General features: G+C 45.6%; 1 protein-coding gene across 4 annotated transcripts in view; it reads right to left on the bottom strand.

Moving 5' to 3' along the window:
- The window catches only part of DOP1A (DOP1 leucine zipper like protein A), a 149849-nt gene that overhangs the window by 100933 nt on the left and 22236 nt on the right, over nucleotides 1-26680 (bottom strand). For all 4 annotated transcript variants that reach the window (XM_082250084.1, XM_082250087.1, XM_082250086.1 and 1 more), the window contains exons 2-5: nucleotides 24482-24672; nucleotides 5094-5275; nucleotides 4782-4952; nucleotides 363-552 (exon numbers count right to left, since the gene is read on the bottom strand). In XM_082250084.1, the coding sequence (XP_082106210.1) occupies nucleotides 363-552; nucleotides 4782-4952; nucleotides 5094-5275; nucleotides 24482-24619 (681 nt within the window). In that variant the 5' untranslated portion in view covers nucleotides 24620-24672. The remainder of the gene's footprint in view (nucleotides 1-362; nucleotides 553-4781; nucleotides 4953-5093; nucleotides 5276-24481; nucleotides 24673-26680) is intronic.

Genomic DNA, 26680 nt, shown 5'->3' with positions numbered 1-26680 from the left:
CATTGTTATAGTCATTTTTCTAACACAAGACAATAAAAGTATGTGGGTGTTAAGTGAGGTACAGGAGACACTGTCAACGTGGTCATGCAGCATTACCTGACAATATCTATGCCAAGAGTCCTCACCTCCTCACCCTGACCCCATTATACTAACCTTACCAGTGCTCCCCTGCCACTCCATTCTTCTCCGAAGCCGTACACTATACCTGACACTTTCAGGGATGGAGAAGCATGTGACCTTGCTTAAGTCTAAAAGCCAATTGTTGGGCCAAGCACTGTCACATGAGCAGGAGAGTGAACCATCCCCCCCTTTTTATTTATTTATTTTTATTTTGCAAAAAAGGCAATAGAATACAACAGTACCATTAATTCAATGTCGCTTCCTATGATGTACAGTTGGTCTTCCATTGACAGTTTCCGATTTAGGTGTGATAAAACATAGGTGATGCCAGGAAGGCGCACAGCAGGGCTGGTGAGGAGACTGCCCCACAGGGCACTGTAGAAAGCAGACTGTTCCACAGCTGAGGCCACTTTCTCCAAAAGGGTGTTGGTTCTGAAAGAGGAACATGCAGGTTACCAAAAAAACTAAAAATGACATATACACATAGATAAATAAGCAAAGGAGAAAGAGTAATCTTTTCCTTTATTTACTCCCATCTTGTTTTTATGTATTTAAATTGCTTGGGATAATAGGATTTTTGTTATTTACCGTAAAATCCATTTCTTTGAGTTCACTGACGGACACAGAGCTCTAATTCGGAACCATAGAGTTATATTGCCACCTACAGGAGTAGGACACTAGGCAGAAAAACAAACTTGGCTACGCCTATAGACAGTCCTAGCGGGTACACTTCCCCCTCTCTGCTATAGGCATTCACTTTAGTAACAAGCAGTATAAGAAGTATCAAAACATTCATAAAGGAGTGGGTGCTGTGAACTCAGAGAAATAGATTTTACGGTAAGAAACAAAAATCCTATTTTCTCTTTGGTTCATTGACGAACACAGCACTCCAATACAGAACAATAGGGACGTCCCCAAGCAGTGCCAGAGGAAAATGAGGGGTGGGACAAACAAAACCCAAGGCCAAACAAAACAAGCCAGACAGGGTATCATCAGGAGCTCAACAAGAACAACAGGAGCCCCACCTAAAAAAAAAAACATCCCCCCAAGAGGTAGCAGACCCTCTTAAACAGCAGCCTGCAAAATCTTGCGGCCAAAGAAAGCATCCACAGATGCCAAAACATCCACTTTATAAAAGTTAGTGAAAGTCTGCACCGACGACCAGGTGGCTGCCTTGCAAACTTGCACCACTGACGCCTGATGACAGAAAGCCCAAGAAGCACCAAGCCCCCGAGTAGAGTGTGCCGTCGCAGGGAAAGGAGGAACCCGACCCTTAATAGAATAGGCCTGAACCACTGTCTGTCTGATCCACTTAGAGATGGTAGAAGAAGCAGACAGCCCCTTCCTTGGTCCGTCCGTAATCACAAAAAGGAAGTCGGGCCTCCGAAAGGACTCGGTAGCTGCCAGATACACCCATATTTCCAGAATCACATCAAAGCAAATTCCTTGGGATGAGAAGGTCTGGGGCACAAGGAAGGCAACACAATGTCCTCATTCAAATGGAAGTCAGAGTCAACTTTTGGTAGGAACGACATGGACGAAGAACCACCTTATCTTTGTGGACCACCAAATAGGGAGTACAACAAGATAAGGCTGCCAGGACCAACACCCTGTGAGCAGAGGTCATAGCAGCCAAAAAAGCCATGTTCTGTGACAACATAAGCAGAGGAATCTCCTAAATATACCCAAAAGGGAAGCTTTTGGAGAAAAAAGAGCACTAAGATCCCACAGCGGCAAATGAGACCACACTAGGGGAGCCATGTGTCAAACCCCTTCAATGAAGGTATGACAAAGAATTTGCAGCCAGGGGTCGCTGAAAGAAGATGTCCCCTTACACCAGACAAGGGTGCAGGCAAGCCTAAATGCCAAGAAGGCCTGGTCTGGGGGTTTGGAGTGGCCCCTGTGGGATGAAAGTTTTTTGTGTGCCGAGAAAGAAGGACCGCGTCTATGAGGAGGCTCCTTGCCTTTCGCAGACCGTGGAAGGCAGGTACTTTTCCCCCCTGTGAGACTTTTAATGATGTCATCCAGGGTAGCCTCAAACAAGTGATCGCCTTGAAAAGGCAAATTAGTGAGAGCCTTCTTGGAGGTTTGATCCGCAGACCACTTAAGTCACAAAACCCGCCGAAGCACCAACACCGAAATGGAGAGCTTGGAAAGAAAAGGGGCCGCATCCAGGGAAGTATCACACACAAATTGCAGTCCCTGGACTAACTAATCTGCTAGCTCAATGTAAGGAGGGGGAACCTGCTAACTATACAGACTGTGGCACAAAAGTTTTGCCCATTCAGTTAAGGAGACTGAGATACCAGGGAAGTAGCCAGGACCGCTTTTTTGTAAGCCGGGTCTTTAAAAGCTGGGGATTTCTCCACCGGGATCATGGTTGCGTTGTTCAATCAGGAAACAGGAAGGTCCACTACCGGTGGAACGTTCCATTTTTTTCAGAAGGGATTCCTCAAAAGGATAATGCACCACAAAGCATTTAAGGACCAGAAAGGGGCGCTTTGGGCACTACCATTCTTTGTAGACAAATTTCTCAAAATAGGATGGATAAGGAAACACTTTGGCCATACAAGGCCATTTGTGAGTGCCAAAAGGGAATGGCCACGCCGTAGCTGCTTCATTCACATCCTCCATCTCCAAGGTCTCACACACTGGGGTAACCAGTGCATCCGCCAGCGAATTTTGTGCGCTGCTGTGGCCATGGAGGAGTCATCCTCACCGTCCAAAGGATCAGGGAGCGTGGCATTAAGTCCCACAGGATTGGGCCATGTCCACGGCGACAGAGCCAGATTCAGGATCTGACAAGAGGAAGCAGAATGTGGACGCTTCCTGCTAGCCTTCCACCCAAAGTCCACCTCCTCCCAGGAAACAAAAGCACTCCAGGACCGCTGTCAGTGCGTCAATGGGAATCTGGACCCCCGAGCGACCTGCCGCCTCAGAGAGGGGATCAGGTGGAGGAAACGTGCTCCTGAGCCTCCATAAGAATAGAGTAAGAACCCACCAGCAAAAAGCATTTGACATTGTCAGGGGACCCACCTACCCAGAGCCTGCACACCCCGCACTACAGCAGAGATACAGAGCGTGCACACCATGCTGCTATAGCAAAGAGAGGGACCCTCCAACCAGACTCACTACTACCCAGGAGGAGAGTTGGTCACCAGAAGGCCAGAGACCCACATCCAGCGTCCAAAAAGAAGGAAACCCGGGAATCCACACAGGGGGAAAGGAAAGAGGCCAAGAAAGCAACATCCACCACTGCACAGCTCCAATAGTATGGCTACCACTTTAGAGCATGCCGGACCAACACAAAATGGCCGCTGGACCACAAAAAAAAATGGCCGCCCGAAGGAGAACCAGGGCTCCAAGAACATGGCTGCCTGTCCGGAGACCGGACCACAAGAGACTGCCCGCTGCCCACCACAAGGCTTCCCGGTACAAATTGACACCCATCCCAGGAGCAGAGGCCCATCAAGCTGCTGCGAAAAAGGTGGTAAGGAGAGCTAACCCCCAACCCACGCAGGGAACTACCACCGGCGACCAGCTCAGCGGGCCCCATCAGGTACAGGGCCCCCCCTTGTGAACCACCCTTATCGGCACAGAGAACTACCCCTGAAGCGGGGGGGGGGGTGACAAAGGCAAAAAAAACATCCCAGCAGTTCCAAGTGCAGGGGGGCCCGAGGGGGGTGGGGGGAACCTACAGGTCCGATCGCGTAGCCGACGATATGCATGCGCTCGATGGTCAGACTGGGAGGACCACTGGATCTAAATATCCAGCCCGGCTGTTGATTGTAGATCTCCACAGGAAAAACCAGGAAGAAAAAAAACAAGAGAACAAATTTGACAGAACCAGAGAATCCAGTAGGGAGCTAGGTCCTTTCTTCTGACTAGGCAGGGGAAAAAAATGAATGCCTATAGCAGGGAGGGGGAAGTGTATAGGCTAGGACAGCTCATAGGCGTATCCAAGTTTGTTTTTCTGCCTAGTGTCCTACCCCTGTAGGGGGAAATATAACCCTATTGTTCTGAATAGGAACGCTGTGTCCATCAATAAAACGAAAGAGAAATTATTATTGCCTGTTCGCTACATTTCCTCAACTTTACTGACTGCCAGAAGCAGTGCACCCCTAGGTTTGCATTTACCCTTATGGCGTATTACATTCTGTTCATACTCACTCAGTCACTATGAGATTCGTTTTCTGTATTCTGCAAAAAAACCTGGTTGATCCTGATGCTCTCTATCTCCACCGTCTGTCCAGGTCCAACATTCAGCTAGGAATTTTGCAGCTGTGTTGGCAACTCTGCACATGCTTAGTTTTCAGTGAGTATCTATGTTGAGCATTTCCTTCCTATCACATCTAAGCAGCTCATGTAACAATAGAGTCACACATGTGGGCGTATGCACAGGGGTAAATGACAGCCCACTCCCTCCCTCCTCCTCTATGCCCACTAACCAGCTAAACACAATGGGGGTGGGATATTACATGTAGATTAATGGAGGCTTCACCTCCAGCTGACCAAAACGGAGTCCACCGGGCAGAAAGCCCGTGTGAAAGGACCCTTACAGAAATAGAAGGGACAATGTAAATTAAAAAGTGTGCGTTTAGTATAATTTTAAACCCATTATAACAAACAAAAAAGTTAGTTGACTTTCTGTAATCCCCTACCTGTCATAGTATTCAGAGCCCTCTTCCAAGCCAGGTAGAATACCAGTGAGCAGTCCTTGTAGGCCTGGCTTTAAGGTCTTGCCCAGAGGTAGATAGAACATCTCATACAAACTAAGTAATACTGGTTTCACAGACATTGCAGCATTTGTAAGCAGAGGGAAAAGGCCAGCGCTAAAAAATACAATAAAATAAGAGAGAATTAAGGACAATGCCTAGAAGAATAATGATTAACATACTCCAAAAAGGTACTTAGACCATATACTTGTTTTATAACAATAAATTAAAGAACACAGGTTTAGCTCTTTTACTTACCTGTACAGAAAGAGATCTTTGGCGAGGCGCTTTGGTCCAATAATTTTGAAAATGATTTCGTAAGTTTCCAGCGCTTTCCTGTGAACTCCACCTGGCAACGCTGGATGAAGACATTGTGCCAGCCGTTTCCCTATGGTTAACTTTCTAGGGACTACTTGATATTTCACATTGTTCTGTAAAACCTATGAAAAAAAAAAAAACCACAACATGATGTCAGTTTTCTAAATACCTAAAGTTCTCCTTTGGCTGTTCTAAACTCTCTCTCTCTCATATGATGTTGTTAAAGAATTATGTCAAGCACCTCGTACCTTGTAAAACAATCCATTTGGCTTAAAATAGAAATATAAGGCAAATCACTTGTGTTTATATATACACACACACACATACACACAGTTAGGTCCATATATATTTGGACACAGGCACAATTTTCATACTTTCGGCTCTGTAAGCCACCAGAAAAAAATTTAAAACAATTTAAATGAATTTGAAGTGCAAACTTTCAGCTTTAATTCAAGGGGTTGAAAGAGGAAGTAAACCCTCCTCTGCAAGTTGTACCTATAGGTAAGCCTATGATAAGTCTTACCTATAGGTACTGTAAATATCTCCTAAACATGTACCGTTTAGGAGATATTTACCTTACATGCAGCCAGTGACGTCACCGGCGCATGCGCTCTGAAGGAACGGCCGCTGGTGCCGTTCCTTCAGAGCCCCGTGACGTCACCGCGGCTCCGGCCAATCAGATGGCCGGATGCCGCAATCCCGGAAGACGGGCGACTGAACATGTCGCTCGTAATACAGGTAAGCGGGCTACACGGCGGGGGCTCGTTCTAAGGCAAGTATTTCATAATGAGCTAGTATGCAATGCATACTAGCTCATTATGTGTTTCTCTTGCAGGTTGAAAAAAAAAAAATTGGGGTTTACAACCTCTTGAACATAAAAATATCAAAGTACAAATTTTAGGAACTGCAACCATTTTTGTACACAGTCCCCCCATTTTCAAGGGTTAAAATGTAATTGGACAAATAAATATAATCCTCAATAAAATGTTCATTTTTAGGCCCCGTGCACACAGGACGTTTTTGCAGCTGCTGTTAGGAGCGTCAGGTGTTTTTTTTTTTGCAGCTTAAAAACGCCTATCCATGGTATTCTATGGATCATGCTTTGCCAGGCTCCAACTGCTGCTGTCTTCGGTTGTTCTTCATTTGTAGGTCTTTCTGCCTTTAGTTTTGCCTTCAGGAAGTCAAATGCATGCCTAATTGGGTTGAGATCAGAGAAACGGCCATTGCAGAATATTCCACTTCTTTTCCTTCAAAAAGATCCTGGGTTGCTTTTGCAGTTTATTTTGGATCATTGTCTATCAGAATTGTGAAGCGCCGTCCAATCAACTTTGCTGCATTTGGCTGAATCTGGGCTGACAGTATATCTCTAAACGCTGCAGAATTCATCCGGCTGCTTCTGTCCACGGTCACATCATCAATAAACACCAATGACCCATTGCCACTGGAAGCCATGCATGCCCATGCCATCACACTGCCTCCACCATGTTTTACAGATTACGTTGTGTGCTTTGGATCATGAGCTGTTCCAAGCCTTCTGCACACTTTTTTCTTCCCGTCATTCTGGTACAGAATAATCTTAGTTTCATCTGTCTAAAGAATGCTTTTCCAGAACTGGTCTGGCTTTTTAGTTGTTTTTGGCAAAGTCTAATCTAGCTTTTCTATTCTTCAGGCTTATAAATGGTTTGCACCTCGTGGTGAACCCTCTGTATTTCCTCTCGTGAAGTCTTCTCTTAATTGTAGACTTTGGCAACGATACGCCCACCTCCTGGAGAGTGTCCGTCACTTGTCTGGATGTTGTAAATGGGTTTTTCTTTACCTTAGGGAGGATCCTGGGATCATCCACCACTGTTGTCTTCTGTGGACATCCAGGCTTTTTTTGTTTGTTGCGGAGCTCACCAGCGCATTCTTCTTTCCTCAGAATGTACTGCTATCTCTTGGTTTTGTTTTTGAAGCCTTACAATGGCCTGTTTCACTTGCATTGACAACTCTTTTGAACGCATGTTGAAGGTTCACAGCAATAGATTCCAAATTCAAATACCGCACTTAGAATCAACTCAAAACCTTTTACCTGTTTAACGGAGGAAGAAATAACGAAAGAGTAGCCCAAATCTGGCCATGAAACAGCTTTTGATTCAATTGTCAAATTACCGTATTTATCGGCGTATAACACACACTTTTTCCTCCTAAAAATGGAGGAAAAAGCAGCAGTGCGTGTTATACGCCGATATAAAAAAAAAAACGGGCAGGAAGCATTGCCGAGAGCAGAAGGGGGCGGGACGGGCCGAGGAGAAGGGAGAACGAGCGAGCGCAGTCATCGGAAGTCCTTCCTTCTCCTCGGCCCGGCCCGCCCCCTTCTGCTCTTATGACAGCTCGTCCTTCCTTCTCCTTGGCCCGGCCCACCCCTTCTGCTCTCTGCGCTGCTTCCCGCCCTTTTTTAAAACAAATTTGGTCAGTTCCAATGGCGCTTGCGAGGCTGCATATATGGACATTGCGCTTGCGAGGCTGCATATATGGACACTGCCGGTGGGCTGCATATATGGACACTGCCGGTGGGCTGCATTTATGGACACTGCCGGTGGGCTGCATTTATGGACACTGCTGATGAGGATGCATTGTTGGACACTGCTGATGAGGATGCATTGTTGGACACTGCAGATGAGGATGCATTGTTGGACACTGCTGATGAGGCTGCATTCATGGGCCTGGTGAGATATCATTTGATTTAAAAAAAAAAAAAATGTTCTGAGTTCAAAGCTGTTTATTTTAAATTTAAGCTTTTTTCCTGAAATTTCTCTCCAAATATTGGGGCGCGTGTTATACGCCGATAAATACGGTACTTTTGGTGCCTTGAAAAAGGAGGGATGGCTATTCTTGAGAGCTGTAATTCCTAAACCCTTTCTCTGATATGGATGCACATATTTTAAAATTAAACCTGAGAGTGTGCACTTTAAGCCCAAATTAATTAAATAACTATAGCTTGAAAATGTTTTGGTAAATACTTGAAAAAAAAAAATAAAAAAAAAAGACTAAAATTGTGCCCTGTGCCCAAATATCTATGGACCTAACTATACACACACACACACACACACACAGCTCAAACAAAATTAAAAAGGAACACTTTTTATTCAGAGTATAGCATCAAGTTAATTATACTCCTGGGATATTGATCTGGTCAGTTAAGTAGCAGAGGGGGTTATTAACTAGCTTTGGTGTAAATGAAATTAACAGGTGCACTAGATGGGCAACAATGAGACGACCTCTAAAACAGGAAAGGCATTCTCTGCATTAAGGTAAAAAAGCTTTTGTGTTCATCTCCTCCACCCCCCAGCCCCCCTTATACTTTCCTTAGCCTGATCTTGAAGTGGGTTGCTATGGGGGACAAACAGAAGGGGGCAAGGAGCCAGGAGCACTAGGGGGCCTAGAATAGGAGAATCAGTGCTGCGCTGCATGGAGTATGTTATTTTAAGAAAAGACAGTTCTACTTTACAAATCCCCCCAAAAAAAAAAAAAACTTTGCCAAGAACAGCCAAACAGATTTTTGCTCACATATGATTAGATGACTGAAGTCAGCACAACTTCAAATTAGGTTTAGTGAAAATCCACATTGCAAATTGAAAATTGGCTTTGCTAAGTGAACACCATATCCTTCAGTAAACAATCCTGATGTCTCCAAGCATTGTGGTGGATGAGAAATGGCTGATTAGCACAGCACAAGTCAAGGTGCTATGTACACAGTTATCTAAGGCCAGGGTCGGGACAAGGGGTAGGTAGGAAAGGCGCCTGCCCTGGGCGCATTAGGGGCTTTGAAGGGTTGCTAGCAAGGGAGATTGGGGGGGGGGGGGGAGATTAATGCAAGTAGCAGTGATTGGGTGGATTTGTGCTAGGAGGGGAAATTGGGGGGAAGATTAGTGCAAGTCGAGGAAATTCGGGGGGATTTGTGCTGGGATAGGGGGAGAGGATGTATGCTCAGAGAGGAAATTTGATGGGTTGAGTATTTCTGCTAGGAGGGGAGATTTGGGGGAACGAATTGAGCCGGGAGGGGGGAGAGGGTACATTTTCTGATTAGGGAGAATTTTTAATTGCATAAGGAACTTTGTGCTTAGGGAGTGAGTGTGAAGATTAGTGCTTAAAATCTTTTTTTTTTTTGGGAGGGGGGGGGGCAATTTTTGTGGATACACAATGCTCATACATTTGAGGGGGTAGGCGCTGTTTGGTTATCTTCGCCTTGAGTGCTAGATTACCTTTTCCCAGCATTGTCTAGGACCTGCCTGCATTTATACAGTATTAAACAGAAAAGTTATAGAAAATAAATGAAGAGGTTAATGCTAAGCTTGTCTTTTTCCTATTACAACGTTACAATAACTGATTCACCTCCTGATCTAGTATCTTTTCTGACACAAAAAAAAAAAAAATTCTTATGCTATATTAGGCTGAACACCTGACTAGAGTTATTTTAATGATGTAGAGAACATGTTCGCCCATGGGAAGAAGCTGATCGATAGAACTGATGACTTCGCATTGTTCCAAATAAAAAAGCAGGCTGTGGAAAATTAAACCTGTGGGAGTCTGAATGGGTGCTAGACATAATAAAAAGCCAAAAGCCAAGTAAACAGATCTATAAAAATCCTACATGTATATATGAAATATATTAAAACCTGTCTGATTTAAATAACATTTTGATGCGAGTTAAATAATACCAGTCCCCTGACAACATACCAAGGCATATGCGGTTCAGCAACATTTCACATAAAACCATCACTAAGAAAGATTTGTTTAAAGTGGACCTTCACTCCAATGATACTCTTTATCCTAGTGGAATCCCCCCCCCCCCCACCTCCGCAAAAAAATAAAAATAAAATCTTTTTCTCTGAGGTTCACTGATGGACACAACTAGGGATGCACCGATCCGACTTTTTTGGACCCGATACCGATATCTGGTGTTGTGAAATCGCCGATACCGAAACTGATCCGGAGCTACACACAAAGCAAGCGGCTGCAGTACAAAGCAAAGCCGCTGCTTCAAGTGTGTGGCTCCTCCATTCACAAGCAGAGTGCATCTGATATCACTCCGCCTGTGAGCCGGACCTATACAGGAAGTAGCGGCTCCCATCCCATACTACTACTGCACCTAGTAAGGGATGGCTCAGCAAAAACCGGACCGGTCAATGTTACCGATCCCCCGATTCATCTAAAATGGGCATATCGGCGCCGATATCCGATCCCAATATCGGATCAGTGCATCCCTAGACACAACTCTATATCTTCTTAGACCCTTGGTGCCCCCCCCCCCCCATTCTTGTCTGGGGAATGCTGGGGTGGACGCGGGCACTTCCTCGGGTTGGTAGATCCCTTCTGTGCCCTTCCTTCCCTCATGACACCTACCCCCTCACTGGCGGGGTTCCCCTGTGATGGTCGCCCTCACCTACCCCCCTTAGTCCCCCCTTGGGGTACATGGGCATTTCTCGGTGAGGGGTGTCCCCGTTTTGGTGATGGGCTGGAGGGCGGTGGGAGCGCGCCGCCAGCGGCTCCTTTCTGGTGTGCCTGTGGCAATGGCTGTGTGGTGGGCCCCCCCCCCTTCCGGTGGACTACAAGTACCTCGGGGTCCAGTGGGGTCCTGGTTGCCGCGTTATTTTGTTGTGGATGGCTGTATTCAGCCATGTTTTTGGAGTTTCCCAATATAGTCTATGCAACGGCCATTTTCTTGAAGTCTGGAGGGGTGACATGCGGCGAGGGCCTCTAGTGACAGTGTCAGCGTTTCCTCTTCCTTTCTGATCGCAGCGTGGCAGGCAGTTTGGCGCTTTGCATCCAGTTCTGAGTGTATGGCGGTGAGTGTCCCTGTGGGTATACAGCCCCCTTCTCTGCTATAGCAGCGACACTGGTGCGCTGATCCTTGTAGTACCACAGCGATAGCGGTGTGAAGGGGGTTTTTTGAAAAAAAAAACAAAAAAAAAACAAACCTATTTTTCTTTGTACAAAGTGTGACCTGATTTAATCATGGAGCACCTGGAGTATCACCACTTAACCAACTCTCAGAAGCTGCGGGACCCTCTGGGTCACAGTCTGCCCTGGCGGCGGCCCTGCAGTCACTTGTGTCAAAGGTTGATATAGCCCTGCAAAAGCAGCCTGGCAAGAAGCACCCCCGCCTCCACCTGAATCCTCCGCCTCCCTTAGATCTGAGGTGGATTTGGCCACTGCGGACGCGAGTCAACCCACTAGGTTTGTGTACACGCACCCTGAGGATGTGAGGGTGAATCCTCTTCCATTGCAGCCGTGCATGAAAAGGCGCTGGTGGAGGCACCGATTGTGTCAGTGCGGGAAACTTTAAAGTTGGAGAACTCAACTGATGCTGAATCGGTGGTGCTGGTGCAGTTTGGCCCCCCCAGATCATCCAAGGTGACTAAGACGTTTCCCTTTCCTGCCTATTTTGAGGAGATTGTCACTAGTCAGTGGGGATCCCCGAAACGCATGGTTGGAATACCTAGGCGTTTGGCTAGGAGATTTCCCTTTGAGGAGTCTCTCTTGAAGAAGCTGACGGTTCCACCAATGGTGGACTCTCAGGTTTCCAGGTTGAATAAGGACACACTTTTACTGGTGGAGAATTCCCTGTCCTTTAAGGACCCTGTGGACAAGAGAGCTGTGGCTCTGGTCTGATACATTTTCACTGTGGGGGGTTCAATTTTGAGGCCAGAGTTCTATCAGAATAGCACTAGCTATCAGATTCTGCAACCGGAAGTGAGGTACGGACTAGAACAACTTACTGAGCATGCACCATGCGTTCCAACATGGCTGCTATGCGTTCCAATAGGTTTCCTAATGTGACAGAACATGAAGCCGAGGCGGACATCTTACACCCACGCGAGTCTTGAATTTTACATTTATTTTAGCAGTAAACTGACCTTCTATACTGAAATCACAGTATTACACTTCTATTATTATTGTATTCTAGTAAGTATAGCAAGAAACCTGCAGGTAGAAGATGGCGACGGCCATCTTGGTACACTCCGCACTGCTCAGCGACAAACTGATTATATAATGAAATAGACTATTTCCCTTGGTCGCGGTGAAATAGTCTATTTCAGTATATAGGTGAGTTTATTGATAAAATAATGTAAAATTCAAGACTTGCATGGGTGTAAGAATATGTCTGCCGCTGCTTCGTGTTCTATCACATTAGGGAACCTATTGGAACGCATAGCGGCCATGTTGGAATGCATGGCGCATGCGCAGTAAGTTGTTCTCATCTGAACGTCACTTCCGGTTGCAGAATGTGATAGATGGCGGTATTCTGACAGAACACTGGCATCCTCGTATTCAAGGGTATGGAGGGGGGGGGGGGGGTGTTTCAAGCCATGTAGCAGGACTAGAAGTTCAATCCATGGTGAAATGTGGCAAATTAAAGCAAATTATAAATACTGACATCCAGGCCAGGTGAAGAGAGCATGAGACATTAGCACGGATGAAAAATTCACTGTGTAAGGTGTCAGACTTGAATCCACAATAATGCAGAGCAGTGAAGTTGCTGACAGCAGCTGTAGGCTGAGTGGCAGAAAGAAAATTTGGTGAATGTCCCATAACGATGAAGCATTGTAGAGCAGGGAGGTATAACTTCCTTACCATGTCCAGTCCTCCTGTCATACACCGCAGGTAGATGTATCTCACACTTACCGCTGAAATAAACAGCAGCCGATCCCTCCAACGGATCCTGATCCCCAAGACTCCAGTGGTTCAAAGCTATACTTTCAGCCCTCGAGTGAATCTCGTTAGTTGATTGAATAAAACCACATGTGCGGGGAAGCAGTGACCGGAGAAGCTCTATGAGCTGTGATGAGTATGTCCTATAATGCTCAATGATACTCTGATAGAGGGAAGTAGCCTGGATGTGCATCAACCAATGCCAAGGAATAATAATCCCAGTTAAAGTCCGCTGTCCCCCAATGTATAAAGGAATGCAGGGATTGAGGAATGCAGGAAGGATCAAAAGTCCAAAGCTCCCTAGCAGGGTATGAAAATGTAGACGTACGTTTGGCTTGCCAAGTGAAGGCATGCTTCTTCAGGAACGTCATTACTTTGACGTTAAATATTGTTGTTATGAAAGCAGCTATTATTTTTATACTGTGGGCGATTCTCTGTAAGCTAAAAGTGATCCTAGCATCCGATTCGCTACAGGATCACTTTTAGAGGCAGTGGGAATGTTGCCTCTCACCCCTCCCTGCCGCCACCTGCCAGTTGTCCCTGGGCTTACCAGCTGATCTGTTCCATGGCTGGGCAGGAAGCCGAGTAAGAGCAAGATAGCCCCCACTCGGCTCTATGCCCTTTGAGGACTGGAGCAACGTTGACCGTCTTTTCCGCCTTCTTGCCTTAACCACTTGCCGACCGCCGCAAGTACATATACTGCGGCGGTCAGCCTCCCCTGGGCAAAGTGATGTATCGGTACATCACTCGCCCACGAGCCAATAGGGGGGAAACGCGCGCCGCCGGAGGCGCACTCCCGCCCCCACTTGTTCCCGCTCGTTCGCTGCCATCCCTGCGCGAGTGACCGGCGGCTCCGATGTCCGCCGGTCACTCGCGATCTCCCGCTGGAGAGGGAGAAAGGCAGGCGGCTAATGTAAACAAAGCCGCCTGCCATTCTCCCTGGTGTAACTGCAGAGATCATACGATCCTGCTATGTAGGATCGTATGTCTCTGTGGTTACATCAAAAGCCACCCCTTGACAGTTAGAAGCACGCCAGATCCTGCAATAAAGAGGCCCAGTCATGCTTATTTATATTATAAGGGATGTTTACATTCTTTGGAATAGGAATACAAGTGCCAAAAAAATAAATAATAAATTAAAAAAAGGAACAGTGTAAAAGTAAAAAAAAAATTGTTAATGCACCCCATCCCTCCGAGCATGCGAGGAGAAGTTGCGCCCACATATGTAAACAGTGTTCAAACCACACGTGAGATATTCCTGTGATCGTTAGAGCGAGAGCAATAATTCTAGTACTAGACCTCCTTCTCTATAAGGCTGGCCATACACCATACAATTTTCTTATGATTTACCTTCAACTATGTAGTGCAAGGGCCTGCCTGATTGCATACAAATTGAAGGTGTTCAGGTTTGAACTTATATTATATGGTTTTGGTAAATCTAAAGGAAAGTTGAACAAGAAAATTGTATAGTGTATGGCCAGCCTAAGGCTCCATGTACACGGGACGTTGTTAAAAGTCCCTTTGAATGCTGAAATTTTTAGGACGCTTGAAACGTCCGTTCGGTCGCGTTTGTACCCGCGTTTAGCGGGCGTTTAGCAGCGTTTGCGGGCGTTTGCGTTTAGAACCGTTCCTAGAGGTCAAAAAAATTATTCCCCTTTAAAATGGAAAAACGCAAATGCTAAACGCGGGCCATCGCGTTCGGACGCGCTCAGACGCGTTCGGACGCGTTTGAAACGCCGGGAAACACACGTTCGAACGCAAATAATTGCGTTCTAAAAACAGTCCCTGAACGCAACTGCCTGCAAATGACTGTAAACGACCTGGTGTACATGGACAGATAAGATAAAATGTAGATGGGTTCAGGGGCTTCTAAAAAAAACGCCCAACTGCTCCTAAACGACCATTTCCAGCGTCCCATGTACATGGAGCCTTACTCTAAACCGGTAACCCTTAAAAAAAGTTAATACGTCGCCTATGGAGATTTTTAAGTACCGTAGTTTGTCACTATTCCATGAGCTTGTGCAATTTTAAAGCATGACATGTTAGGTATCCATTTACACAGCGTAACATCATCTTTCACATTACACAAAAAAAAAAAAAAAGAAAATGGGCTAATGTTACTGTTTTTTCTTTTTTTTTTATTCAAAAAATGTATTAAAAAAAAAAAAAAAAAAAGAGTTTGTAAGACCGTTGCGCAAATATAGTGTGACATCAAACATTGCTGCGATCACCATTTTATTCTCCAGGGTCTCTGCTAAAAACAAATATATAATGTTGGGGGGTTCTAAGAATTTTCTATCAAAAAATACCGATTTAAACTTGCAAGCAAAAATATATGGTTTTGGGGGTCTATTACAAACTCTGAAAGCTGTAAGTGAAAAGCAATGGAAACAATGCAAAAATGGTCTGGCCACCTGAGTTTAAAACTGGAGCACAGGGCATAGCAGCAAAAGGGTTAATATTGTCACATTTATGCCTAATTCTTAGTTTGTATGGAGGTTTAACCACTTTAAGACCAGGCCTTTTCTGGATCTTTTCAAAATTTTCAAAATTCCTACTAAATATAAAATTTTAACCTGTATTGAGTTAATTAACAAATATTTGTATATTTTAAATTGCGTCTTTATGCAAAATGGTGAAAATCAAACCTACGCAAAACTGTAAATAACCACATTTTTCTAAAAATATGGAGATTTTAATTTTTCCCTTTCAGCTTTCGGAGACTGTAAAAGACCCCCCAAATTATTTATTTCTCTATCGCTCATTGACAGACGTAGTCTTCTTGATTCTCAAGAGCTGGGTTATGTTGTCTCCGCAGGAGTAGGACTAGGCAGAAAGACAAAACGTTCTGGCTCCACCCTAGGGGCAGTCCCTGAGGGTATATCCTCCCTCTCTCTGCTACAGGGAATCAGTTTTTTTCTGTCTAGTCAGGAGTAAGGACCTAAGCTCCTTGCTGGGATCTTTTTGGTCCTGGCAAGATTTTTTTCTTTAGAAGAAATATTTTTTAGGTAGTTTTTTCTCCAGTGTTTTTCCTGTGAGATCTTCAAGCAAAAAACGCCGGACTGGGCGACACTAGTGGTCACCCCAGCCGGCCTACGAGCACGCGCAGACCATTGCATTGCGCTTGGTCGGCCGCGACACATTCAAGTAAGTATGCGGGGCCGGGCGACGGGCTGGATGTTGAGATCCAGTGGTCACCCCGGTTTCTGCCTACGAGCGCGTGCAGACCAGAGCTCCGCGCTGGGTCGGCCGCGACGGAGTCCCAGTGGAGGGACTGACCTTGCGAGTTAAAAGTCTCGCTTGGACGCCAGGAACCTGAGAGTCGAGGCGTCCGGAGTGGTCCACAAACCCCCACCCCGGTGGAGAGGGTATTGTGAAGAGAGGGTGCCTGTCGGTTCGGTATGGTGAGTAAACGTTCCCTTTTTTCTTTCCTCGTTATGAGGCAGTATGAATTATGGGCCCCTCCATATATGGTCAGTATATATCTGATACTAAAAGTCCCCCTTGTAAATACAGTATGTGTTTGTGGGAAGTGGACTTGGTTTGAGAGATAACACTCTACCCAGCAGACTGTAGCATTACAGCAGACATAGGACGTATAATCCTACCTTATTTGTAGTGTATCTCCTGTAGATCTATCAATCGCCACTCAGCAGAGATGCAGGTGGATGTGCTGGGAAAAACGATTTCGGCGGTCCGCCGCCATTTTGCCGTAGACCAGGTGCATGCATGTCCTCAGGTCACGCCGGCCGCCATGTTTTTGGAGTCTAATGTCTCCTATATGGGGGCGGCCATGTTTCATGAGCCCAGCTACCTCGTGGAGAGCTGGGAACGCCGGAAGGCGTACACAGGGGGCGGAGCCACGTCCTTCTACCCGGGAAAAAGCAACAGCTCCTTCCAGTCTGTAAAGACAGACGCTGACTGCAGTTGGTTGGAAACTTCACTGCATCGGTTGGTGAGCCTTGGGGGTCCGTCTCTCTCTCTGTGGGATCGAGAAGCAGGTACTCTGAGGGGCGCTATTGCGCTAGGGGGAGACACATAAAAAAAAAAAAAAAAAATGTTTTTATTTAAAAAAAAAAAAAAGTTTTTTTGTGTTTTCTGGCAAAGGTGTCCTGAATTAACATGGACCCTGCCACTCATGTATCTCCTCCGGATCCCCTCGAGGGGTCTGCGGGATCCTCCAGCACCCCACTGACGATTAAATCATTGTCCGCTATTATGGAAGCTTGTGTCCCGGGTGGAAGTGGCTTGTCAGGGACAGGGCGCAAGTAAGCGACCCCCGCCTAACCCCTTATCTGAAACCTCGGATTCAGACTCTGAGCCTATTTCTGCAGTTGCAGGTACTTCATCTGGTATTGGTGTCTCGTGTACTGTCTTTTCAGACAGTGAGGAGGATGTTTTTCGGCATCAGCCATAGCCAGAGAGGAAGCGTTGGTAAACGCACTCATGGTATCTGTTCAAGAGACCTTAAGATTACAGGGTATTCCGTCAGAAATAGCTGAAACTGAAATCCCTTTTGGGATTAAAAACGCATCTAGTGGCGAAGGTTTTTTCCATTGCCCAAATGTTTTGCCAATCCAATCAAAGAAGAATGGAGTCTGCCAAAACGCATTTCTACTATTTCTAAACGCATTAACAGGCGTTATCCGTTTGAGGAAACCCTCATTAAGAAATGGACAGAACCACCTGTGGTGGATTCACCAATTGCTATATTGAATAAAGCCACGGTTATTCCTCTAGAAGACGCTCCGTCTTTTAAAGATCCAGTGGATCGCAAGATAGAAGCTATGTCTCGCACCATGTTTACCTTGATTGGATCAGCTTTCAGACCAATAATTGCTATTGGTCTGGTTTCGCAGGCTGTAACTGTATGGACCAAGTGGTTACGCCGGGACCTAGAAGAGGTCCCTCAGGCGGTATCAGATTTGTTGGAACAGATGATACAGGGGTTACAGTTTGTGTGTGATGCGGCGTTAGACGCCACTTCATTATTGGCGCGAGCATCTGTCTCAGCGGTGGTTCTCAAGCGTACACTGTGGCTAAAAGGTTGGTTAGCCGACCAAGGTTCCAAAAAAGCATTGGCTAATTTCCCCTTTTTAGGAGAGCGTCTATTTGGAGCCAACTTAGATGAGATCATTAAGGATCTCACGGGTGGAAAGAGCACCTTTTTACCGCAAAATTTTTAAAGGTAAAGGAACTCGTCAAAGACGAGGGCCTTCTTTTTCTGCTCACAAGAGGTTTTTTTCGTCCCGCGGGTGAAAAAATTAAGTCCTCCAAAGCTCCTGCAGGAGGCGTCAGGGGTCGCTGGTCGGGCAAGCAAAGCCCGCCCCCTCTAGACCTGAAGATAAACCGTCCAAAGCCTGAAGGTGCGCCCCCCACCCATAACTGGGGTGGGGGGACGTCTTCGCCGGTTCCCGGATCCATGGCTTTCCAGAATCCCGGACAGATGGGTTTGCGAAGTCATAAGGTCAGGGTACAAGATCGAGTTTCGATCTCTCCCACCGGCGCGATTCTTCCCTTCCAATAGCCGACTATCCCCGGATCGTTTAGACGATCTGTGGAGAGCAGTCACAGATTTACTACAACAAGGAGTGGTAGTCCACGTTCCTTGGACAGAACGCTTTCAGGGGTTTTTATTCAAACCTATTTACAATACCCAGGAAAGAGGGCAAAGTGCGTCCAATTCTGGACTTAAGGGCACTCAATTCTTTTGTCTACATAAGAAGATTCAGAATGGAGTCCATTCGCACAGTAGCAGCCTTTCTGCATCCAGGGGATGTCCTAGCGTCCATAGACATCTAGGACGCATATCTTCACATTCCCATTTTCGCAGGACATCAGCGGTTTCTACGTTTTTCCGTAGAAGAGAACCACTATCAGTTTGTGGCGTTACCTTTCGGTCTCGCCACGGCTCCGCGGGTCTTCACGAAGGTGTTGGCCCCAATGTTGGCACTTCTGCGCCAAAGAGGCATATCGATTCTAGGTTACCTAGACGATCTTCTGCTTCATGCAGAGTCTCCTCAGACCTTGCTACAAAACATAGAAATTACTATGATTTCTTTACAGGAATTCGGGTGGCTGGTGAACCAGCAAAAGTCATTTCTGGTTCCCACCCAGAGGCTCGAATATCTGGGTCTAATTCTAGACACAGTCAGGACAAGAGTTTTTCTTCCGGTAGGGAAACTCCGAAAGATTCAATCAGCAGTCCACCAACAGCTGGTCTTCCCTTCGGACTTGCATGAGGGGTCTGGGGTTGATGGTGGCTTCCTTCGAAGCAGTCCCATTTGCCCAGTCCCATACCCGAATTCTTCAGCAAGAGATTCCTCTCAGATGGAATCGGAATCCGGAATCCCTGGACAATCAGATCCGATTGAGCAAACAGACCAGAGAGTCTCTGGTCTGGTGGCTTCGGTCTCCGATGCTCAGCCAGGGAAAGTCATTTCTGCCAATATATTGGACGACAGTGACCACGGATGCCAGTCTATCCGGATGGGGAGGAATTCTCGGTCAGTTATCTGTCCAGGGACTTTGGTCCCCGGAAGAATCCAGGTTACCGATAAATGTATTGGAACTGAGAGCGATCAGACTTTGTCTGATTCACTGGACCGAGCAGCTCCAGGGCAGCCCGGTTCGGATCCAGTCGGACAACGCCACGGCCGTGGCTTATGTCAATCACCAGGGGGGCACCAAGAGTGCCCGAGCGGCCAAAGAAGTGGCTTGCATTCTTCGCTGGGCGGAACGATTTGTTCCAGCAATCTCTGCGGTGTTCATTCCGGGGGTGGAGAATTGGCAGGCAGATTATCTCAGCCGTCAGACTCTGGATCAGGGGGAATGGTCCCTCCATCCAGACGTTTTCCACCAGTTGTGCCTACGATGGGGCACCCCGGATATGGATCTGTTGGCATCTCGATTCAACAGGAAAGTTCAGAGATTCGTGGCTCGCTCCCGCGATCCTCTAGCAGAAACCGCAGACGCACTGATCGCCCCGTGGGGGCAATACCAGCTAATGTATGCCTTCCCTCCTCTTGGGTTACTGCCAAGACTTCTTCGCAAGATAGAGGAGGAAGGAATTCCAGTAATCCTGGCAGCTCCGGACTGGCCTCGTCGAGCTTGTTACGCCGACTTGGTCAGACTGATGGCGGACGTCCCGTGGAGACTTCCTCTCAGGGAGGATCTACTGTCTCAGGGACCGATCTTCCATCCTGCTTTACGATCGCTGGTTTTAAACGGCCTGGTTATTGAGACCCGGGAGCTGAAGGACAAGGGATTGTCAGCTTCAGTTATTCCTACTCTAGTTAAAACAAGGAAAGCGACTTCCAGAAAGATTATCATCGTACATGGAAGTCTTATATTGTGTGATGTGAATCCCTTGGGTTCCATCTACATCTTTATTCGGTAGTCCGAATATTGGCTTTCTGCAACAGGGAGTTGAGCAGAAGCTGGCCTTGAGTGTTATCAAGGGTCTGGTTTCAGCATTTGCTATCTTCTTTCAGAAGCTTTTGTCTACTCATTCCTTGGTGCGGAATTTCATCCAGGGGGTGCGACACCTGGCTCTGCCAGTGCAGGCGCCGTTACCATCCTGGGATCTTAATTTGGTGCTGTCGGTTCTTCAGACACCTCCCTTTGAAAATATCAGGGAGATTCCCTTGCCTACTTTATCCCAGAAGGTGGTCTTCTTGGTGGCTATCACTTCTGCACGCAGGGTGTCAGAACTGGCTGCATTATCCTGTTGTTCCCCAGATCTGGTGGTTCATAGGGATAAGGTTGTTCTTCATCCGAATCCATCCTTCCTTCTAAGGTGGTTTCAAAGTTTCATTGAATAAGGACAGTGTATTGTCCTTCCTATGTCCTTAGCCCAATCATCCTCGAGAATTTGCATGGCATTCCGTGGATGTAGTTCGGGCAATCAGGATATACTTGAATACTACGGATTCAATTTGTAAGACGGATTCACTGTTTGTGATCACGGATGGCCCTAAGAAGGGGTTGCCTGTTCTGCTGCGACCATCTTTAGATGGATCAGACAGACGGTGGTATAGGCTTATTTTATCTAAGGGTCGGGATCCCCCGTTCCCTGTTAAGGCGCATTCTACTCGGGCGCTTAGAGTTTCCTGGACCTTCCGCCATCAGGCGTCAGTGGTTCAGGTTTTCAAGGCGACTGTTTTAGTAGTCGGTTCATACCTTTACAATATTGTATAAGGTTTATGTGATGGCATCGTCAGATGCCTCTTCTGGCCGCAAGGTTCCTGCAGGCCACTGTTTGAGGAGACTGTTGGTCTACCTCGAGGATTTGTGGGGTAGGTCTCATCTGTTTTCTCGATGAGTCCTTTGATACTTCTGGTTGGCTCCGGTTGGGCCTTCTAGATTGGATTTTGATTCTGTCAATCCCACCCCTCATTTTGTGGCACTGCTTCTGGATGTCCCAGCTCTTGAGAATCAAGAAGACTACGTCTGTCAATGAGCGATAGAGAAAAATGGATTTTTGTAAGATCTTACCGTAAAATCCTTTTCTCTTAAGCTCATTGACAGACGTAGTACCCGCCCCTCTATCATTGAGTTGGGTTGGGTTAAATTCTCTGTTACTGCTTTAGAACAGAACTGATTCCCTGTAGCAGAGAGAGGGAGGATATACCCTCAGGGACTGCCCCTAGGGTGGAGCCAGAACGTTTTGTCTTTCTGCCTAGTCCTACTCCTGCGGAGACAACATAACCCAGCTCTTGAGAATCAAGAAGACTACGTCTGTCAATGAGCTTAAGAGAAAAGGATTTTACGGTAAGATCTTACAAAAATCCATTTTTTCTTTAAGCACGTGCCCATAAGAATAAAAAGAGGGTGATACTGATTTTGAGGGCCCCATGATATTTGCGCAAATGTTTCTCAAAACAATCTTTTGGCTAAAAATATGCTAAAATCATTACTAGCAGATAAAAACACAGCAAATGTTACACAATTCATGCTCAATTCCTACTAAATATAAAAGTTTAAAGCAGAGTTCCACCTCCCCCTCCAAAAATTAAAAGTCAGCAGCTACACATACTGTAGCTGCTGACTTTTAATAATAGGACACTTACCTGTCCTGGAGTCCAGTGATGTCGGCACCGCATCCATCGGCTGTCGGGTGCTGCCGCCGCCATTGCCGGTAAGCAAACCCGGCAGTGAAGCCTTGCAGCTTCACGGGCGGTTCCCTACTGCGCATGCGCGAAGCAGGCTGCGCATTCCTACTGGCTCAGCGGCGGAGGAGGGAGGAGGGGGCCGAGGTTCCGAGGGACGGCGCCACTTCCCGGAAGTGGGGAAGGGTACCTGTCAAAAAACAGGTACCCGCTCCCCCCTCCCCCCCTGAAAGGTGCCAAAGGTGCCACCGGAGGGGGGGAGGAAACAAAAGAGCGGAAGTTCTACTTTTGGGTGGAACTCCGCTTTAACCTGTATTGAGTTAATAAACAACAACATGTTTTACATTTTAAATTGTGCCTTTTTGCGAAATGGTGAAAATCTAATGTGCGCAAATCTGTAAATAGGCACATTTCTATAAAAATCTGGAGGTTTTCATTTTTCACTTACAGCTTTCAGAGTTTGTAAAAGACCCCTCAAACCATATATTTACTGAAAGCCCCTGACCAGTAGAATAAAAAAAAATGTGCTACTATAGCGGCACAATAGTTGCGCAGCACAAATGTTTGTCAAATTGCTGGTTTAACTCAAAAAACACTAAATCCTTATTAGCATACAAAACACAGCATAACTTACAAAATTCCTGCTAAATCCTTGTTCACATGGGGTGTTCGAACGCCCATCGAGGGCCATATAAAAAGTTGTGTTTAACCGCAAAGGGATGCACAGATGCAAGCAGACCACTTCGGCAAGCAGACCACGGCTGTGGTTGGGGCTGGCAGGGTGCAGTACATTGCTTTCTGAAAGCATCAAATCTCTCTGCCATAGTACTCCTCTCAACATCTTTCAAACCTGGATTCAAGCAGTGGACTGGCTTATTGGAAGATTTAAAGAGTAACTCCACTTTTGTTGAGAAAAAAAAAAAAACATTCTCCTCTGGGTGATCTATGTACATTGCAAGGATTATAACAAACTTTGTTGCAGATTCCTACATTTTGTTATTCTGAAGAAATCCCTGTGTGTTGGTCAGTGTGGAAAGTGAATCTAATAGGGGTGGTTTTATAATCATCAATTAGATGGTGCACCTGCAGGGCTCTAATGAGGAAAATTGCTGGGCCTGCATCCCTTTAGATGTGATTTTCTATAATGAGTATCTCACCAAAAATGACATTTATGCTGCATGGGATGACTGAAATCTGACTTGTATCTTAGAGAAGACTTCTGGGAAAATCAGTGAGCCAATCACACAAGCAGGAAATTATGTTTCTGGGGGGCTTTCTGTACACATTCTGTGTACTTCCAGAACACCTCCAGGTTGCCATATTGCATTGCATTTTACAGAAAATTACAGAGCTGTATATTGAAAAAAAGGAAAGGTAACTTTTAATAACATTTAATTACAAAATGACTTGTGTCACAATTGTATACACTATATTATTATTTTTTTTTTTTTATTTGCAATTTTTTTTCCCCTTAAAAGTGTAGGTAACCTTTAAGCAAATATCAAAATGCCTTGACGGGTAGATGTCAGTCTGGAGGAGTGGGTGTTCCTAGGCAAACTGATTTTGCATGGGGAGACTGCCCGCGGTAATGCTCACGTTATGCTTAGCTTCCATAATCAAAATTCAATGAAGGAAAGTGGAAGGTCATGAACAGAAAGTCTAGGGAGGAAGATGATGCTGGACATTCTCCAGCCAGGAAGTACCGTGGACTCTATCTGACCTACTGCAGCTTCTAATGCACAATGTGAGAAGCTCACAGGGTGCAGTTAAATCAGAGTAAGCAATTTCACTGCAGGAGGAACTAAAAAGGTAAAATCGTAGTTCAGCTATAATGACACAAGTAATGAAATACTGATTATAACTAATAAAAAAATATATAGTCATGCAAAGTCACTGTAAAGTGCAACCATAAAAGTGAAAAGGGTGTTACCAGTACTGACAGAAGAACTTTACAAAGCAAGCACAGCTTGTTCTCCAGCGGTTTCATCATTTAACAACCATGTCATACTGTTTTATCAGCATTAGGGTTGCACCGATACCGTTTTTTTTTTTTTACCGTTGGGTACAAGTACCGATACTTTTGGAGAAGTACTCGCTGACACCTTTGCAGTGCGAGTTAAGTCTATACAAAATGAACGAGCTCAAATCAAATTGCATATGGTTCTTTGCAACGTGAACAGGAATGTGATGCGATTTCTATCCAAATCGCATGCGGTTTCCAGTACCACTCCTGTGTAAACCCAGGCTGAAGTCACTATGACAAGCCTGGGTTTACAAAGGAGCGGTAGGGGAACCCACATGGGATTTGGACTGGAATTGCACCGCATTCCTGTTCAAATCGCATGAAATTCTTTGCAGTGTGATTTGAGCGCATTCATTTTGTATGGGTTCAAATGACACCGAAATGTATGGGTCTCGAATATCATAGCATTTACACGAGTACTCATGTAAATAATCAGTATCGCCACCAATACGGACTTTGGTGCAACCCTAATTATTATTATTAACAAATAAAATTACTCTTACCTTGTTCAGTTTCCCGAGCGCAGATATCAAGTCAGCCCATTCGCTGGAGTACTCAAAATTCTTCAACGCCTTGTCTACTGCAGCCACATAATTTCTGTATTTGGAGTCACTTAGTAACTCCACTTCTTCAGTGTTCATTCTCCCTCCACGTCCCACTAGAGACCAGCTCTATTCTCACAAGAAACCATCACCTGCAACAACAACATAGGTTTGAGTTTTTTTTTTATTTATTTGGGATGTTGGTGCTCCTGTATTTATTGATTTGGTCCCATCCACACAAAACCCACAAACATAAGTCTGAGCAGGAAAAAAAAACATCCTCGGATAAAGGACTTGCGTTTTTCAGGGTTCTGTCCGCCCAGGGGACAAAATACAGTGGATTTAAAGTCTATACACCCGATAAAATGTCAGGTTTCTATGATGTAAAAAAATGAGACAAAGATAAGTCATTTCACAACTTTTTCCACCTGTAATGTGACCTATAAACTATACAACTCAGTTAAACAACAAACTGAAATCTTTAGGGGGGGGGGGGGGGGAGTGAAAAAAAAAAATTAAATAATATGGTTACATAAGTGTACACACCCTTCCTAAACGAATACTTTGTTGACGCACCTTTTGATTTTATTACAGCACTTAGTCTTTTTTTGGTATGAGTCTATCAGCATGGCACACCCTGGGCAGTATTTGCCCATTTTTCTTTGCAAAAACACTCCAAATCTGTCAGATTGCGAGGGCATCTTCTGTGCACAGCCCTCTTCAGATCACTCCACAGATTTTTTATCGGATTCAGGTCTGGGCTCTGGCTGGGCCATTCCAAAAATTTATTCTTCTTCTGGTGAAGCCATTCCTTTGATTTGGAAGTATTCTTTGGGTCGTCATGCTGAAAGATGAAGTTCCTCTTGATGTTCAGCTTTCTAGCAGAAGCCTGAAGGTTTTGTGCCAATATTGACTGGTATTTGGAACTGTTCATAATTTCCTCTACCTTGACTAAGGCCTCTGTTCCAGCTGAAGAAAAAAACAGTCCCAAATCATGAAGCCTCCACCACCATGCTTTACTGTGGGTACGGTGTTCTTTTGGTGATGTGCAGTGTTGTTTTTGCAAAAAGACTCATCTTTTGGAATTATGGCCAAAAAGTTCAACCTTTATTTCATCAGACCATAACACATTTTCCCACATGCTTTTGGGAGACTTCAGATGTGTTTTTGCAAAATTTAGCTGGGCTTAGGAGGTTTTTCTTCGTAAGAAAAGGCTTCCATCTTGCCACTCTTCCCCATAGCCCAGACATGTGAAGAATACGGGAGATTGTTGTCACATGTACCACACAGCCAGTACTTGCCAAATATTTCTGCAGTTCCTTTAATGTTGCTCAAGGGCCTCTTGGCAGCCTCCCTAACCAGATTTCTTCTCATCTTTTCATCAATTTTGGAGGGATGGCCAATTCTTGGTAATGTCACTGTTGTGCCATATTTTCTCCAGTTGACGATGACTGTCTTCTGGAAATTCTTTTGTAGCCTTCTCCTGACTGATACCTTTTAAAAATGAGATCCCTCTGATGCTTTGGAAGTTCTCTGCGGACCATGGCTTTTGCTGTAGGATGCGACTAAGATAATGTCAGGAAAGACCTACTAGAACAGCTAAACTTTTTTGGGGGTTAATCAGAGACACTTTAAATGATGTCAGGTGTGTACTGACTCCTATTTAACATGAGTTTGAATGTGAACAAAGCTACATCCCCAGTCATAAGAGGGTGTGCACACTTATGCAACCACATTACTTAAGTTATTTTTACCCCCCCCCCTCCCCCCCAAAAGTTCATTTTTCATTAACAGTTTATAGGTCACAGTAAAGGTGGAAAAAGTTCTGAAATGATTTATCTTTATCTCATTTGTTTACATCACAGAAACCTGACATTTTAACAGGGGTGTGTAGACTTTATCTCCACTGTACATGTAGGCTCTTGTCCCATGTTTCCATGCGCTTTGAAGCTTGGCTAAGAAGTCCAACAGGATGCCCCCTCTCTTTCCACAGCTGCCCAACAAAATTGCTGGTAGGCAGATTGCTTCTTGATAACCAGCGCTTGTCTTAGATCCAAGCACTTGCTTGTGACAAGAGGCAGCAAAAGGAATGCAGAGGAAGCTTGAAGCAGAGACAAGTGCCGATCATCAAGCAGCTGCCACCTTGCTAGCTAGGTTGTC

The sequence above is a fragment of the Pelophylax lessonae genome (assembly GCF_965119305.1).
Source record: "Pelophylax lessonae genome assembly, chromosome: 3".
NCBI classification, from domain to species: Eukaryota; Metazoa; Chordata; class Amphibia; order Anura; family Ranidae; genus Pelophylax; species Pelophylax lessonae.
Note: the sequence above shows the minus strand (reverse complement) of the source record. Positions and strands in the feature narration are given on the sequence as shown.